At 38.1% G+C, this 19729-nt stretch overlaps 1 protein-coding gene across 4 annotated transcripts in view; it reads right to left on the bottom strand.

The window, feature by feature from the left end:
* The window catches only part of LOC114353914 (NADP-dependent malic enzyme), a 42999-nt gene that overhangs the window by 17933 nt on the left and 5337 nt on the right, over positions 1 to 19729 (bottom strand). For 3 of the 4 annotated variants that reach the window (XM_028306090.1, XM_028306087.1, XM_028306088.1), the window contains exons 1-2: positions 16284 to 16552; positions 14042 to 14255 (exon numbers count right to left, since the gene is read on the bottom strand). In XM_028306090.1, coding sequence (XP_028161891.1) covers positions 14042 to 14255; positions 16284 to 16369 — 300 coding nt within the window. In that variant the 5' untranslated portion in view covers positions 16370 to 16552. Of the gene's footprint in view, positions 1 to 14041; positions 14256 to 16283; positions 16553 to 19729 lie in introns of those variants that run through there. The other variant, XM_028306089.1, reaches the window with a different exon arrangement.

Raw genomic sequence — 19729 nt, 5'->3', positions numbered from 1 at the left:
CTTGAAAACGGTGATATTTTTACTGGGGTCAAAAATGGACGTTAGGGAGATCATGGCGAGGCCTATCGATGGTTACAGGGTTATCCATTGTTTTTGGGACACCCTGTATGTCAGCGCTTATTTGGCGTAATTAACATTTGTAACGATTATGTTATTAACTCATTACTTCGAGTATGATATGTCATTGACTACTAAACTGATTTAGTTGGAAGACTTATTTATTATATCAAGGATTTCACCTTGCTACAGCATTCGTGACTATACAATAATAGTAGAGCTACTTCTCTTATCCGAATTTTGTAGGTAGAGTTAAGTTTGTTGAAAACCTGACATCTCACATTGACATTCTTGGCCAGAATAAATGAGCGCTTTTTCTAATTTTCTGAATCAATCATGAATAACTGTTACCATGGTGTTATCTAAACAATTCCATAGATGCAAAAATTTTGAGAAAACAGTTGGGAAATAACTGATAAACTTTTTGAATAAAATATTCACATTGAAAACTTTCATGAAAATGTTAAAATACGGATAGATCATTGCCTGTTAATTACTGAACTTAGATGGGCCTTTGATTAATTTTCCACCGAAATGTTTTAATTAGGCCGCAGAGTGATTAACGCCAGGGCAATTAAGGGGATTTAGCTAATTTAAGATAATTTATCTCCTTATTGCATTTTTTCTCGTCCAGTAAAATGTTTAGAGTTTTTGTTAATTAAACTTGCCATTTATCTTGCTCAGACAATCTTAATTTATTTTATAGAGCTGAATTGAGAGTTATGTACGCATATTGAGTTTGTACTAATAAGAAAACATTATAATACGCGAACACACCTCGTATAAGAAAGCTAGGTACTTTAGAACCTAACTTATTTCGGGGAAAAAATGCTACATATTTAGTAATAAAACTATTTCACAAATGAAGTCCGACTAATTAACAGTAATTTTCGCAATGACTGAATTTATTCCCAATAATCCATGACTATAAAGATCACTACAATGGCATCTTAACATAGTTGTAATAAGTACGATATTTCAACAAAAGCTTATAGTCTGACTGTGCTTACAAACAGCAGTCACAACTTGGCAAACTCCGTGAGCCATCGCGACTATCGCCAAACTGGGAGCACTCACGTAACGGCCTACTGACACGATATTCATACGTCTTCAGACACTAAAAATACTGTAAAATGTAGGAAGAGGTACAGGTGTACGAGGTAGCCCAAGAGTTGTTTAGTAATCGGTGATTATTTTTAGTAGATAAATTGTAACCTTAGTAATTTAAAAAACGTTTTACAATACAGCTGAAATTAGCTCAATGATTGTTACCTTTATTAAATGACGTTAAGCTTAGGTTATCAGAACGGACTATTTCCGATTATTAGAGTAATAAATGCTGAAATATCAGTAAGTAATTGACAATATGCGCTCGTTAGGAGTCATTAGCGACATTATCATTTAAGTTTTTACCGCCTAAGACCGCGGGAAAAATAAGGCTGCACATAAACTATTCTCGTAGTGACCAATAATATGAATACATACACTATAGTTATTAAACTATACATAGACATTTAAGCCCTTATTACAAAAAGTTAAACTCGCGTTGATCTTGACATCTTGTTTTACTAAAAACCAAGGTTCATCGTGGGTTATTTTTAAATAATGCCAATATAACTAGTATTCTCTACATAAGTTCACTGATTTTAAGCCATAGATTAAAAAAAAAAGGATTGAAGTGAGAAGTTCACAAATTACTCGTTCCTGTGGAATATTAAGCATTTTGCAGTCAATGTGCAAACTTCATTTGGCCTTTCTTATCACTTTACATCTCGGTACGTTACCCATCCCGAATATTTTTTAAAAGAGAACCGAGATCAGACTTACTGATCTGGTCCAAACTCTATCAATCCTGCTATTAGCTTATCGCAAATTGCATTAAACTCTACCACAGTTTACCTGACATTTACTGACTCTACGTACCTAGTATTAGTAGACTAGTGCGCGATCACCCTGGCTTAAGTAAGGTAGACCGTAGAGCATGCATGCTCGCATTAGTCAGAATTTGGATCAAGGTGTAAGACAACGCCTATTTATTACCTACTCTACTTGTTCCCACAATCATTTGTAACCTTAGCGAGGTTACTTTGACATACAAATGATATTTATATTAATTTATTCTTGAGCTAATGTAGAATAATGGCTTACGTATGTGTGTCTTTATATGGTTGTTAAAAATAATAAAGTTCATAATACATTTGAAGTTTAACGCTATTTTCATTTTGGTTGATCATTTATCTAACAATAGGATAAGAATTTATCTTATTTGTAAATACACTATTTGGTGTTTTAAAGTACCAAGTGTCACTTTATGCTCAATATTTGAATGATTTCTATTTGACACTTCTGCTTAAAATTAACAGTTTAGCGAATAATTTTCCGCATTTCCACTTCTTTGTTTTTGTCACAAATTCACACATCACAACACGACGTGTCCAAAACTAAACCAAAGTGCTAAGTTATGAAGCACTTCGGTGGCTTATTGTGTCAAGTTATTGCGTTGCCATGGCAACACTAATCCCTTTCACAATCCCTTTATTTACCTTCGGCCTAATGAAGAATCGTCACCGCCAAAATCAATCGAGCTAAATTTAATTAAACGCAGCCAATACCGCTAACTTGTAATTATGAACTTTCTGTAGGGAGAGACAAAGCTCAAAATCTTTTGACAACAGATTAATAGGACTAACAAAGTTATCAACAATCCCCTCCAGTTGATAACGCACGCATAAAGCATATGATATGTATAGAAAAGGATACTAAATTGACAATTGATTCACCATCACTCATGAATCAGAAGTTTTCAATCCATACATCAAATACAAACACATTTCATTTCTGAAAATATGTTCGATATGTCTCCAAAGAATACTTTTCGGTACAACCCATCGTACCAAAACAAGATTTACCAAATTGTTTTCCACTTTATTGGAAATCCTGGCCTTTTCAATCTTGTCCTTTGACAGATGAAGGGTACGCGCGTGAATAAATTCCAGCATCCAGGGAGGATCAGCGAGATTTGCACAGCTCTGGAAGACATGTGAGTAGGGTATCCAGTAAAAAGGGTAATATTAACTACTTTGTAGCTTTTTTTTTTTTTTTCGGGGAAAAAATGCGTTGAATCGCATACCTACCCTGCGGGGACAGGGTAGGTTATGTGGGGCTCACCAAGTCAGAAGGACGAGGCATACCCACTAAAAAGACCCCGGTGCTCCATCACTCGCCACAAGTGGGAGGAAACTGTGGGTTTCCGGACAAAGCCTTCTCTACCACAGCCCCTCCCGGCGATTGCCCGCCTACACGGCGGGCCCTACAAGCCCCCCAGGACGGAGGGCGACAGGAGCAACTGGAAGCACACAGCTGTTCCCGTCCGACGGTGGTGGTGGCCTGTGCAATGCAGGCGGGGGCGCCCCCACGCCCCCAGCCCGCTGGCCATCACCGAGGAGAGGAAACTGGAGGCGATCATATTGTCGCCTCCTCTGACCCCTCCGCCATCGCCGGAGCGAGGGCGCGTTTGGATCATCGTCGCGCTCTCGCTCCGCGGCTTCCTTCTGAGACATCACGTCTTCACAGAAGGATGCCATTGCCACCCAGGCCTCGTTGCTGTCCAGCATAGCTTTGACTATACTGGGCAGTACAAGGTCCCGGCCTACCGCCGCGATAAGCGTATTGCGCTGCGGAGCCCACGCCGCACATACCGCAAGGGTATGGTGCGCCGTGTCCTCCGCACCGCCACGACACGCGTGGCAGGACGGCGTCTCTTCCCTCCCAATGCGGTGCAGATATGAGCCAAAGCATCCGTGCCCGGTCAACACCTGCACCAAATGGAAGGAAAGGTACCCGTGCGGGCGCTCGAGCCACCTTTCTATGGTCGGCGCGAGCGCATCCAAGGTTCGGCGGCCCGACTCGGCAACGGCGAGGTGGTCTGCCCACTGCTGGACCACAGTTTCACGAGCCTCGCGCCGAACCGCCTCCCTCTCCTCGAAGGCTGGGTGTTCGCCCCGCTCTTTCTGGGCCGCCATCCATCTGTAAACGGCGGCCTGGACATGCGCTTCTAGCTCCCAGGGAGGGGTCCCCGCCAAGGCGCATGCTGCGTCGAAGCCGACGGTGCGATACGCCCTGGCTACCCTCTGGGCGATGGCCCGTTGGGGTCTCCGGAGGTGGGCCGCGTTCCCCCTCCTGTCAAGGGTGTCAGCCCATATGGGAGCCCCGTATAGGGCCATACTCTTAAGAATGCCGGCATAGAGTTGTCGGCATTTCGCCCTAGGACCCCCCAAATTTGGGAGCAGCCACGAGAAGGCGTCGGCTGCCTTTCTTAGGCGCGGCGACATGTTGGCGAAATGTGCGCCAAACTGCCACCGGCTATCAATGATTAGGCCCAGATATTTGAACTGGGCCTTGACATCGACCCTAACACCTGCCACCATGATATGGGCATCAGGAGGGATCTTCTTACGGGGCCCGTGGAAGTAGATGGCCTCCGTTTTATGGAGAGCCACTCCGAGCCCCAAACGCCCTATTCTGTTGGCGACCATTGTGCCACCTGTAGCGGCCAGGCAGGCCGCCTCGTCATAATTCCTCCCCCGGGCCGTTACAAGGGTATCGTCTGCATAGCAGATGATGTCCATGCCCGGAGGAAGGGCGCCGCGCAGGACCCAGTCATATCCGATGTTCCACAAGATCGGACCAAGGACGGACCCCTGTGGAACACCGGACTTGACACCATGCCGTCGAAGTTGGCCGGCTCTGTCCACGAACAGTATCTCTCGGTTCGACAGGTAGTCGGCCAACAGACCCTCTAGATAAGAAGGCACCTCGTGGTATCGAAGCGCCTCCATTATGGTGGTGTGGGGGATGGTATTGAACGCGTTTGCTATATCAAAAGATATAGCCATCACACCATCCCCTGTATTCACTGCCTGCTGGACGAGGCCTTTTAAGCGGGACACAGCGTCAATGGTCGACCGGCCTGCCCGAAAGCCAAATTGGGCCTCAGAAAGATTGGGCCCATTTTCCGTCAAGTGCTCGACGAGGCGGTACGCTATGATGCGTTCGAATAGTTTCCCTACCTCGTCGAGCAGGACTATAGGCCTGTATGCAGAGGGGGAGTCAGTTGGGCGACCCTCCTTGCGCAACAGGCACAGCTGCCCCTCCTTCCAGGGTTTCGGGAACTTTCCGATAGCAAAGCACTGGTCGAAAAGCTCCCGGAACCGACTTTCCAGTTCTGACGAAGCCAGAGCCACCATCTTGGCCGGGATACCATCGGGACCAACTACTTTGTAGCCTGGATCAACCTTAAAGACTCGAGACAGAGATACAATCAATAATTATTATAATGATAGATGCTTTTGGTAAAATTACTCTCTCATGACTTACCCTGTATCTTTTGAAACAATTGTGACAGCGTTAATCTTATGATCGAAGAAGCGAAGCGATGACGACTTTGAATCTGTCTTACTCTACTTACATGAAGTATGGCAATTCAACATTATTAACTCGAGGAGGTCGGAACCAAAGCTTTTTGGTATTTCATACTAATTAAAGATATTTTGACCTACAGGTATTTACACCTTTCATTTGATCTTAATCTGTCCGATAATAGTAGAACGTTTGGTAACACAAGTGCTGGTAAAAGATTATCCCGCCTTTGAACACGTCTTTTGATATACCCAAATGTACTGCATAAGTATACCGAGTACTTAGATGATTTCAAGGACCATTACACATTGATAATTATGTGGTATTTATATGAATGATAGAAATCCACGGAAACAGTCTAGACACTCAGATAATAGGTACGACGACAGATTTGTAACTATGTAAGGTGATTAAGTATTTACAATTTTTGTATGTAATATTGTTATTTTCATAACATTGGAACATTTAGCTGACCGCCGGCTGAGCTTGTAAAACAATATAGCGCGAAACAACAATATTAGTGTCAATAATAAATATTCTTCATAGAGATTCATTAACATTTTAGACACAATAATATTATTTTCATGTTTACCAATACTAGTTTTGTGATTACGAAATTATCTGTGTCTGTCTGGCTGTTTTTTACGTTATAACGCAAAAACAACAACAACTTATAATGGCACTCAATACTTTTGAATAGACTTTTAACAAAAGGAAGTCTATACGATCAAAGTCATAGAGTCAATCAAAAGATAGTCGAAAAGTGAATCGGGCAACGGCTAGGTTACTAAGTCACTGCAACGCGACCGCAAACCAATGTCAAGACGACCTATATGAGGCTATTAATACCACCTAAACTAACGACCCGACCTGGCTGCGCATAGATACTTAGGCTGAGTTGCACCAACTTACTTTAACAATAACCGGTGTTTTTTGTATGGAGTTTGACAGATTTTTGATGTTTGTTAAAGTTACAGTAAGATGGTGCAACCCAGCTTTAGTTAAGTTACTTAACAGTTGTGATAAGTAACATATTAGTATCTTCATTCATTAGTCTTTCTCTTGATAACTATCTATTGATGAAAACTGGGTAAGCTGAAAGAGGATACCGATATAAATGATAGGTTCGTTCGTACCTTGAAAAGCAAGAATGCATACTAAGACAAGTATTAATTTATCGTATTTATTACTGTTTGCTGTTCATAAGTTGTGTTTACTTAGCATTTTGTAACGCAACTTTTCTGAGCTTTGATCAATCTTAAAATTTGTTAACATTTAATGGAAAAACTTTTAACAGTGTCTTACATTTGACGTGAAACGCGTTCTTCGGTAGGAACTTCGGACAAGTCAATGTTGGTTCGATAAATTGAGTCGCTATCGTTAGAAAATTGTACAAGTCCTAACTTTCATCAAAAACTATTCGTAATTTAACAAAGAATAATAGCTCTTTTCAGGTAATAGTCCGCTGAAACTAAGCGTTGTTTTGAATTCAATTTCTTGGAATAATAGGTAATTTAAATAAAAGTGTTGAGCAGAAAGTAATAAAAGCAATAGGTACGACCTATTAAATACGAGTAAATTGTAGAATCAAGTTAGTCCGCAACTCTACGCTGTTTCTAGATTCACCACAACTTAGTAGTAACTAACTAAAGAGTACTCCTATGTTACTCCTAGTTCAATGTTTACTATAAAATGAAAGTAGGTACCTACTACATAATTATTATACCTATCTAATTAAATAAAGTAACCAATACGAGTAATCCACATAGCAACGCGACGCCACGAGCAAACATATTTACTCAATTGAACAGTTTTTCCACGACCATGTCTATTATCCGAGCTATCAGTTACCTGGCCAGACATTGCCTTATTGGAACATTTTAATTGTAATATAGATTTATGTTATAATAACTCAACGGTTACAAATGGACGACAGCAGAGTTTAAACTTGTTTAACGATGTCGTTATCAACCATCTGTGCCTCCTATTAATTAGTCTGTCATTTCTAAGAAGCTTTTATTGAAGAATTGAAACGACTTTCATCTTATTTACTTTCACGAAAGTCTGCTTCGAGTATTGTCTACATTTTCCTCCTTTGCACGAATTTACAAAATTGCGTTACCTTGTCTATACCCGTTGCCATGGAATTTCTTTATGTTCCCAGAAATGTCGTTTACCGGCCATTCNTTACCTAAAGAGATTTAAATGAATTCCCTCTTTAGCCACCTACATAATTTTCTATTCTGTGCCCCTATACTTTCGCAATTTTGTACATTAAATATGATTACAATCGTCTCAAACCAAGACTGAAATGTCACAGTGATTTCGATATTATTTCAATTTGTAATCTGATAACAAGCACCATAGAATTTAAAGTCATTGTTAGTCTAGTCGGTTTTATTGATTTGCCAGGTTTTTAAAGTCTATTGTCGGGAAATGGACGCCCACTGGCCATAGCCGCCCATTATTGTTATTCCAATAAACGCAGACTGTGTTTATGGACTCAAATCTTAATTTACGATCAACCATAGGCAAGATGTCCTACCACAGTTTCTTTCAATACCCTATCTCCCTACTGGTCATCTGGTAGTCATAATATTATCAGTGAGAACAATATTAAATCTGCAAAAGGGCTGCAGGTGCCATAATATATCCCGTTTAGTTAAATGGAGTCCCATTTGCCGGTCCACCGCGGGGAATGGCGGCGCCACCCTCCGTCTGAGTCGTCTGGGCACGTCGATCATTTAAATAATACGGTTAGATCACGGGCTCGATACTCTCAACCAGCATTTATTTATTTATTCTAGGTGTAAAGAGTATTGTCTATACGTGACTTGTTTACAGATGAGAAACTTTTGTTTAGGTAACTTCATTTTCGATTGTATTGTGTGTGTCTGAGGATAACTGGCAAATGGTCATAAAGTTTTCATTTTATTCAGTGTTTTCGTGAATTATTGACCCAAACGGAAGGTTCGTAAAATAGCGCTTGCTTTAGCAGTAACTTTGATCAAAGAAGGAAACAAAATAATTTATAGTTTACTGTTTTAGACAGATGTACCTAACTCAATAAATCAAAAATAAGGAAAATTCAATCGTGCGTCAGACTGATGTAACCGTTACTCGTCGGTTATTTTGATGATTAACACACCTATTAAACTTTTTGGGAAAATACCGTTACAATTCAATGAAAGTATATCACAAGGATCAAGAACAGGAAAATTAACATCTCTTTAGAAGATTACTAACGACGACCAACGTCAAAAAACATCTAATTTGATTATTTTAAAACCTTGTAAGTACAAAGGAAAGCCGTATGGTTCCGAAGAAGCCGAAGAGTAGAATGGGATCGATCCCACTTTTCACGTGGATGACGTAAAACTTTTACGTCATCCACGTGAAAAGTGGGATCGATCTTTTACGGTAAAAGGCCACTAAGGGACAAATCTACGGACAAATAGGAGGATTCACTTAAACATGCTACTGACAGATCTACTTACATATCTTGGACACTCTCAAAACATTCGTAAACAGCCAAATTCACGCTTTTCTGAGACAGACCAACCTTGCTATCCACCAGAACGTGACACACCACTTCAGAGCGATGACAAACCGATATTTCTGACAGTCATCGTGATTTGTGTCTACGATAGTAAACTAAATAGGCTCTAGGAACAATACGTCATTATGGCCCACGCAAAGGGCGCCCTTAACTGATCGATCAAGCAAGATATTGGGCTAGGCAGTCCTACGAATATCATGTTATCTATGACGTAAGATATAGTGTGGTGTGGCAGAGATATTAGATATAATAATCCGACTTACTTTTACCTAATATTTTTTTATTAAGCTAGTGTAATAATAAACAAAACAATATTTATTTTTGTTGTGTCCCACAGTTTCCACTTCTACTCCAAACGCGTCAGGTTATAATGGAGTGTGTACTTTATCGTTTTTTAGTGTCACCATTAAGTTTGTGCACGCAAAGCATTAAACGATGATTTTATGATGATAAATAAAAAGACGATCAGCTGACGTCACTGTTAGGTAATTTGTTACCTGGTTACGGAAAACAAACATAATTTTTGCCGCGGGCTTGTGATACGGATCTAGATGTAATAAAATGGATTTTGGACTATGAAGCGATGTNAGCGATGACCAAGGTATAATCTAGTCTAGTAATCAAGCCATTTCGTTTAACATTCACTACTTGTTCTACGCAGACCTTGAATGATCAGCAATCGGAGCAGGAAAGTAAAAGGTGTCAGTGGGCAAGTAGCGTACATACTTAGTAGTGTTTTAATTGCCGCCTGGCACCGTGAGGCAACCGCGACCAGCTGTGGATCGATACTTCGAACCCACACCCACTGTCGATGGACGCATAGTTCATATTGAATACCTATCGTGAACGTGGACAAATATGCGAAAGACTAAGGTCAGGGAGAGTCTACCTAGTCAGTCAGGCAGTCTATAGGCAAAGCAAGAAACCTTTGAGATAACCATTTGAAGGAATGATCGACAAATTGATAGAACAACAGTCAATATGTTTTTTCTGGAAAATATAGCTCATATACATTATACATACTAAGTCGTCTCTACTAAAACTATACCCATATGAATATCATACTTTTCTTATAGGTATGATTATCCAATGCAGAGTCATCATAATGCAAACTCTACTTATTTTTGGGTTAGGCGTTTTTGTGCTAATTGAAACAATTCATTAGTGACTTATTAAAATCATTCTACGCACTATTNAATATTTCTTTCTCTTTATGTCAATTTTTAAATAATACTTCGATCATAAAATTAGGTACTACAACGCACGCCAGCGTCCTGACGGGCGCGCATGACACTCGACTGATATAATACCCGCCGGCGGGGCGCTTCGCTGTAGGTAATTATCGGATGTACCGCGCGGAGTGAGCCAGGCCTGGCACTATTCTCCAACATTTCTTCGCAAATTATTAATTAATACCTTCCCGAGTAATAAAGTGAAGGCCTTCCTTATTAATGTCAGAAAACATCGTCCAAAACGTGTAATTAATAAGTTACTTAGAGGCTAATGTGTAGCCATTTGACCGTAATAAGAAAGAAAATGAAATATTTATTAGTAGAGCAGAAAAGGGCATGGAATAAATTGCTCGAATCAACAACCGTCGAGGCAAAAAAGAAAATCTAGCGAAGCGAGCATCCTCGTGACCTGTCACGGATTAGGGATAGCAGAATTCGTAAAGGAAACCCAAGAATTAAAAGGGGAAGAAGGGTACGCATTGTGAATTGAAATATCAAAAATTGAACGACGTTTTTGATGTAATAGGTAACATTTTTCGGTCATATGAACCGCTATTTGAATTACTTTGTGAATTTTTCATAATATTTTTAATATCATCACCAATTCGCAAGGAAAACTTAAAATAAAATCTAGTCAAAGTCAAAGTCAAAATGTCTTTATTTGTTTGGACTAATAAATAGTTCTTACAAATCGTCATTTTGCTCTTAAGGAGCCTCTACATGTCTCATAATCTTTTTACCCTACCAGCGCTTCGAGACCAACATTTGGCAAGTGCTGAGAAGAAGCGCCGCAACAAACTCAGTCACCACTGTCTGCCGGTTAATATAAATAAATAGAAATAGTAGTAGTAGGTACATTCGATTCAGGAGCAGTTCACTGAATTTACCATGCATTCTTGTATGGTGTATCTTATAAGAATGGGTATACAAGATTGCGTGGTATATTAAACAAGGTAGTGACGTGCTAATATCTAGACTTACATATTAAGATACTAATATAGAATGCCCAAATCAGAAAATCCTAGAAATAAGTATCATTGGCACAGGAATACTTACAATACCAAACAATTGTATAGCCTACTGTAAAAGTACGAAATTAATACCTAAATTTAATAATGTAAAAATCAACACTACTGTAATTCAACCAGATTTTAATATTATAAATCAATCTTGTTGTACCCTAGATAAGTTTATAAATGTAATCAGTAATGATGAAGTCCCCTTGAAATTACAAAATATTGATTTAGATGTTTTTACTTTGGAAACGAAATCAAAATTAAGATCGATATCTGACCAAACTGATAAAATTTTAAATCAACATCCCCTTATTAAATACGAAACTCATTACTCGATTACACTCATAATCGTTATATGTATAATTTTAATATTTTGCATTTTAAAAATGTTTTTATGCATTAAATCGCGCAGCCGTCTAACTTACCTTTTCCCGAGATCCTCTCGCGCCAATCCTGAAAACTTACCTGTAGAACCAGCTCCAGCTCCTCCAACTCCCGAACCAGCCATTCCCTTGAAGATCATTAAACGTCATCCTGATGCAGAAGAAATCCCATCTCCTAGTATACGCAGAAATGTGTAAAACCTAAATTCTTACCTTTTCCGTTTTTTCCTAAACATCGCTCATTTCACCCCGATGTTTAGTCTACCCCCGGGAGGTGTTACAGATAGCCCTCGCACCCTATATTGCTTACTTGACATTCCGCCTTTTGCCGACTCATCCTTTTCCATCCATAGCCTGCGATACCTCGCATTTCCAAGTCAGTCTCATTCCACCATCCGAACTAGACGGCTGTCTTATCCTATTAATCTCGTGTTCTTTTTTAAAAACCCAAATCCTCTGAGGCTCATAACAGAACGACGTTTTTGATGTAATAGGTAACATTTTTCGGTCATATGAACCGCTATTTGAATTACTTTGTGAATTTTTCATAATATTTTTAATATCATCACCAATTCGTAAGGAAAACTTAAAATAAAATCTAGGTGTTCAATACACACAAATTTTATTGTTAGTCGTGAATGATGTAGGCACTTTTAGCATTACTTAACAGCTGGTACTTAACTATCCTCATGCTTAAATTATATTGCGTTACTATTATACTATTTAGGAATGCTACATGCATATAGAAGTAAACAAACATGGAAAATATTATAGTAAAATTTGGCATACAGCCAAATAGGTAGTGCCTTTCTGGCAAATATTGATGAAAGAAATTTAAAATTTCTAAGCTAACTACCTCAAAATAAGACAGAGCCTGCCTCTAGATGTAAAAGTGGCGTACCTATTCGTTTCCATAATGAAAATTTAATATTCCTATGTCATAAATGTAAGTCAAGTTATATGAGGGTAGGGTGAACCGAGTCACCCCTGAGTGCCCGCCAGTCGCGACCCCTCTTAGCTAGGTATTGCCACTCCACCGGCTCTTTTGAGTATAAAATTGCGTCGCGAATCAGGACGAGAACGTTTCTAGATTATATCGTCGACGAAAGCAGGCACAAAATGTTCTGGATAAATGGAACGACTGGAGATATCTCAAGATCTACAAGAGTGCTTTGATAAGTCAATTTGTAAGCAACTTTTAGGAGTGAATAACATTAAAATCGTTTCTTTAGGATATCAACCTAAATTAAACGTTATTTGAATGTCGATTCTCAATACTTTTAGAATAAAACTGACCCTCTTATTCGTCGTATAATGCAACCGTCTCACCGACCTTGTCTGGAAGGGGTCGCATTTAGCGATAAGACCGCCATTATAAATTCTTTAGTAAAGCTTACTTTGTGTGATGTACAAAAATAATATTATTATCATATTTAACATGATTAACACTGAACTGAAAAAACAAACCTGTACAGGTAAGCAAGTGTCAGCATAATTGCTTACCTAAATCTCTACATCCTCGTACAACAAGCTCTATGAATAAAATTGTTTCTATTCTTTGGTTTATTATATTGTTTCCCGTCTTTGTATTTTGTTTCAGCGTGCATATTTTCCGCGGTTATAAGCATAACCGCATAACCCTCGTTATTATTAATTTAATCTCCTTTTATTTAATTAACGAGTTCGTTAACTGAGAAAATATTTTACAGAGCAATGTCGTAATTGCTTACATAATTATTATATTATAAAGCCTGAAACTCGAACGCGTTATTTGAAAGCATTATGTTATAACGGATGACTCAGCAAACAGCTGGTTTGTTTGAATTTTGTTTATTGGCCAGTCTGTTGACGTTCAAAGATAACAAGATTTTTCAGGAAGGACTACACATCCATGCACTTTAAATAATCTCCTGCAACTTATATTTCAAGTACTATTTTATCAGATAGAATATGTAGTAAACAACATCCGCATTTGTTAAAAGTCTGGTTAATTACAATGGAGTATTTGCACAAATATCGTAGTTAGAACGTCAGCGGATACCAATATTGACATTGCATAATTTTCCTCGTTGCGATTACGCGGAGTTAACAAACACAATTAATAAATACGGTTAACTAACATCAGGTGAGCGTTTGTTGACACGCGCCGCGACCCACGTGAACTTCGCGCCGGGAATAAAGTTCAAAACAAACATTAAAATACAATCGACGGATGGGGCCGGCTCACATGTCACTTGGTCGTCAGCTAACTGGGTCAGTGTGGATGTTTCAATGTGCTGAAGAGCCAAACACTTCCGCCCGGCGATGCGTGAATGCAACCATGACCTAACCGAATATTGTGATGATGGATTGTTGACAATGTAACAGTTGGCTTACCTTGTTGAGGCCGGGGTGCTTGAGGCGGTCCAGGCCGGACAGGCGGCTGGTGGACTGGCCATCGCCGCTGCCCCACAGTCCGATGCGATCGCGCTCCATGACGTCGTACGTACACTTCCCTCCGCCGGCGGCTTGCGACTGCTTGGCGGCAGCGAACGGAGCGCCACTTTTGTCTCGGTGCGCGGGGGGCGCTGGACTCATCGCGGTCTCGCTCCTGGGAAAGCGGGAAAATTTTCAGCGAGATACGAACCACAACGCAGATACGAACCAGTGCGGTTGCGCCCGGCCGATAACAGATGGCGCGGCGCGGGGCAATGACACCAGCCGTGGGAATAATAACATTTGCGGCAATGCGTATACGGATGGGTCAGGGATGACTTGAGGTTACTTTTCAGTGAAAATACATGTAACAATACAATACGTCATGTGAAAGCGTTTTTTAATTTTTGTATTTAATTTCAAAACTATTGTTTTACTTAGAAAAAACTTTTCCGTTTATAAATAATATTCGCTCTACTTTGACAATATGGTGCACCAAAAAGTACCTACTATTATTTTATTTGTAAATATGTATTAAATTTTGTATTTTGTCAATCTATTTACCCTCAAATACCTACCTTCCTGTGGTAAACATACACAAGAGTGAGTGTGATCGAACTTTGCCTAAACATGAAGAGAACTTTGTTGTTCAAGTTTTTAACTCTGAACTCTCAAAACAACTTTTTCATATTAAATTGTTAACCCCGTAACAGCTAACACGGAATTCGAACGCATCATGTCCTACCCACGAGGCACGGTGGTGCGACATGAGTGACCTCTATTTACACGACCTCTTCAATGTTATCGATCTTAACGTGGACGCGACCCCTAGCAATTACAGAGGCCAGTACAGAAAACCTAACTTTAACAGTTTATTATCGACGTAGGTATCTTTATTTTCCTTTCAGAGGCAATTTATACGGTCTATAACTGTCTAATATATAGCCAGGGTCTAATTCTCTTAGTACCTACGCGAAAAAACCCCAAATAGAGAAAACTAAGTTAGTCATTAACTTATGCTAAAAGTTATTGTCATTATTAGGCATTCATTTCGAATAAAGAAAATTCAATATGAAAAATGTTTTCAGAGTTTTTGGATCAAATAGGAATTGTGTTATTCAAACTTCGGTCTATAGAAGAATTTGAATTATTAAACAGACTAGACTAGACGTTAAAAATACAGTCTTGAATTTTATTGTTGAAGACAGGATTATTTATTTCTTGTGAATAGCACAAAAGGGGTAAAAGCTTGAAAACATGATAGCATTCAAAAAACATTAAGAAAAAATCAAGCTTTCGCATTTTGTCTAATTTCAACATAAAAAATCCTTTTGCTACGAGTATGCTACGAAATCTACGAACATCTACAGATCTAAGCTGCCAAACTACGAAATAGCTACGAAGAATTTGACCTACTTATTAGGGATTTAAGTCGAGGTTCTGTAGTACCTAAGCAAAACCGCGGGGCACGCCATACCGTCCTGCCGACAGGGACAGCTCATATGAATCACACTGCAAAATTAATATTGTAATTATAAGGCAGATTTAAAAAATGTAGAACAACAATGTTGAACAAATGTTCAAAGTGCGTTTAACTTTTTGGTAAAAAATGACATGATTTTGAGAACGAATTTTGTTCTCCTTTATATATTTTTTTAGTCTTACACCTTATTTATTTTATTTTAAGAATGGGTTTTCCTCTCAAAATAAGATTCAACAAGTCAGTAAAATAAGATTACTGATTCTAGTCAAACATGAGTGAGCCTAACGCTATTAAGTTACACTACGTCTCTACAAGCCTGAATTTTATAAAATATTGTGATACAAATTTAGGTATTTACTATCTATCTATTTTTACTCATTTTTACTCCTGTATCTCTACATGAAGTATCTTATTTGAGACTATGGGAGACTACTGCAGATTTTATTACTATACAGAAAATCCTGGATAATTTAATTACCGTAAGTTAGACTTGTTGACGACAGCTGTTTTAACAGCCTGCGAGATTACTAAAATACAAAAAAACTGATGTTGCAGAATAAATATAAAATATTAATCGTTTTAAAAAAAAATAAAAAGTATTTACTGGATTGAATCCTCTTTCTTGATGACATTATTTTAGCTTCCCTTTAATAATATAGTTTTCCAAAACGAAAAATTTTATAATTCAGTGTAAAATTGTGCAAAGTATATAAAACTCACCGTTTTTTGCAAATGTCTCCTGCGCCGTTCATCTGACGGGTGTCAATTTGGCTGTTAGATTTGACTTTGCGAGAAAGGAATTCCATAGTAAATAAAAAAAATAACCGAAAAGGAGATCAAATATTATCACAGATACCCAAATAACTTTAAAAAAAGTTTTACTAAAGGTAAGAAATTTTTAAAATAATTTTTAGATTGAGTTTTAGAATTTAATTGGACATTTTCTTAATACAGTGCCATTGAGCTCTGCCGAACTCGAAATGACGACTGAAGGTTGGAAGCTGCTGATCACGCTAATATCAGCAGACATCGACTCGCTATCTATCCATACCTATTAATCGTTGGACTACATAATAAATAAAGATTTTTTTAGTCACAATAAATATTTATCTCACACTCACTTAAAAATGGCTGATATGATGCCATTTTGAACAAACCGCATAGTATCTCTTCGTGCGGTGTAGTTGTTATTGTAGGTAGTAGGATGTGCGACGTGATTTATTAATTATTGGTAAATATAAAAACACAAAGTATTGTAAGTTTTGTAGTTTTGTAATTTTCCGCATATAATTGGCTTAAAAGTCATCATTTACTCGTACGTATTTCATACCTGTGATAAGTTTAACGAATAAATCAATTCTTAATTCTAAGCTACGCGTATGAATTGCTAGCCAACTTCCTCTGAAATACTTAACTTTTATTAACCTATCTTGACAATTAAGTTAGTTATTTGATTTTCCTGATTAATTTAACACCGGATGCAATTTGTCCTAAATTAAAGTAAATTATGAGAATAAAGTTAAGACTGGTCAAATGTCGGAATGTGATACAAGCCGTGCACATGCGTGGCACGCGGGTCGCGTCAAGATCACGGCAAGGTCGCGCGGCGCACGCGCACTCGCCCACTGCGGCTGATCGCGTGACGCCTCGCGCCTGGAGAAAGGGCGCTAGAAAGCTGCGCAGGGTCATTAGGGTTTATCTTGGTGTATACTACGGATGGTCATCCAGGGGAGGCGCAAAAAATTTCCCGTGGTACAGACAGGGTCAGGTGCTACGAAGGTCTTTGTTTGATTCGTAGCAAAGCTAATTTTGGCTAAAGTTGGAAAAGAAGAAGCTTTTTTGTCCATTTTTTATACAACGAACTAAATCTCTCTGCCCTCTCATGGTTTTAATATTTTTCTTATCTATTCTGATATAATAATAGTAATTATTTAATTAGCTAGTATATTACATATTTTTTTGTTATAAAATACTTTCAAGTAAGTTAAGTCACTTTCTTAAGGAAGCTTATTTGTCTCTTACTCTTAACTTATACAAAATAAAAACACTTGTTTTTACAAAGTTATCACAATAAACAAGTTAGCTAACTATCTCAATTTAATTTCGTAGCGTACCTACTACGAAAATAGTTTATTATCGTGAACGCGGATGAAACTAAGTTACGACGATGGTAATTCGCTTCTTGGAAAAGCTGTCTGTTATGCATAATATACTTACCATTAATTACTTTACAGTAACAAAAGTAACTACATCTATACTAATATTAAAAGCTAAAGAGTTTGTTTGTTTGTTTTTGTTTGGTTGAACACGCTAATCTCAGGAACTACTCTGGTTTGATTTGAAAAAATATTTTTGTGTTGGATAGCCCATTTATCGAGGAAAGCATATGCTTTCCTATTTAGGCCGTAGGGTGATGTTACATATGTAACATCACCCTACGGCCTAAATAGGTGCGGAGCAGTAAGAGAAAAATGTTGCGAAAACGGGAAATATTATTCGAATTATTTTCACGCGTACGAAGTCGCGCGCAGCTATCATAGGTATTAATAATAACTACATAGATTCAATTTTGAGATAGTTTAGACCTGAAGCTTCAAAATGTTAACTAAGATTATTTAAATGCGGATTTATCAGGCTCAGATATTTAATTTAGTTTTTAGTTAACACAACATTTATATTACACCTGACAGACATAGTTGTATAACGAGTGCAAGAGGAAATATACTAGATCGTTAACAACTGATAAGCCCATGATAACGACTGTTTATATACGTATAGTGCACATACATGTAGGTACATAGCTAGTATTAACCTGTTATGCATATAAGTATGTGTAATATGTGTTATGTTTGTAGATCACGTAGAGTTAAAAAAAAATTCATTGAACTGGTTATGAATTTATTGTTTTTGCTATACTAAGTTTTCAATTGGATTTTACAATCACAGAAAGTCATCAATCTCAAGAAAAAAAAGAAAATGAAATTGTAAGAACCTAACAACTTACATGCGTTAAGTACCTATATGTATTTTAAACAACTATGCATTCATAACTTTGGTAGCCAATACAATTAAATATTTAATAATTGTTGTAATTAAGATAGTAGGCTCTTTGATTAAGTTATATGGTTTAATATTGTGTAAATAAACATATTTAGGTGGTAGCACTATTTAAGCATCAATAATCGCCTTTAAACATTTACTAATTACTACTTCCACTTGAGTTCGTACGGTTTTGCCCGCAATTTCATAAGGTTTATAGAGCAAACTGATGTTTACCCATGGAAAGTGGTTCGCAGTGGTTCGAAAAGTGTCTACCTCGAAAGAACATGAACTTCCGTTAATGTAGGAGGAACTACTTCAAAAAAATACTCGTACACCATTTAGGTAGGGTAAGTCTTATAGTATGTAAGTAGTTGTTCTTGCCTCATAAACTAAATCGGATGACAGAAATTAAGTCCCTCGCCGGTCTTACGAAATAATTGCCGGCAGACAGTCTTCATACTAACCACCAGCTGACGTGGCGACGGTGTCGTTGCAAAATCACAACCGCAAAAAACGCTACTTGTCGTTTAATCACACACTTTAACATTTGTTCGAGCGCATGATTTAAAACTCTATTCTTGATAGCAATCAAACTATGTTACGTTACATTACATATATTTAAGTTATATACTTATGATTCATCAGTGTTTAGCTTTAGGTACATAAAGGGTGACTATAGTAATGAGTAAACACCCTTGTCAGGTAGTATATGCCGTCGTCTGTATTACTTGAACCTCTAAAATATATTACAGCCGAAATGACTTTCTGTACAATACAAACAAGTACGTTTCGTAGATTTTACAGGTTGATCGATTGATTGACGAATAAGCATTGTAATGTTTGTTATTTAGCAATAATTATGTGCTCTTCACAAACAAATCAACATAATATTAGGTTTCTCAATTTNAAAAACGCAACTTGTCGTTTAATCACACACTTTAACATTCGTTCGAGCGCCTGATTTAAAACTCATTTCTTCGATAGTAATCAAACTATGCTGTACGCTACATTTTATACTTTAAAATAGCTGTGCCGTTTCCGAACCCGTTTTCGCAACATTTTTCATTTTTGCTCTGCACCTATTACTCGTAGCGTAATGGTAGCCTACAAGCCTTCCTCAATAA

Source organism: Ostrinia furnacalis, unplaced genomic scaffold (assembly GCF_004193835.3).
Source record: "Ostrinia furnacalis isolate ACB-3 unplaced genomic scaffold, ASM419383v2 OfSCF1862, whole genome shotgun sequence".
Lineage (NCBI taxonomy): Eukaryota > Metazoa > Arthropoda > Insecta > Lepidoptera > Crambidae > Ostrinia > Ostrinia furnacalis.
Note: the sequence above shows the minus strand (reverse complement) of the source record. Positions and strands in the feature narration are given on the sequence as shown.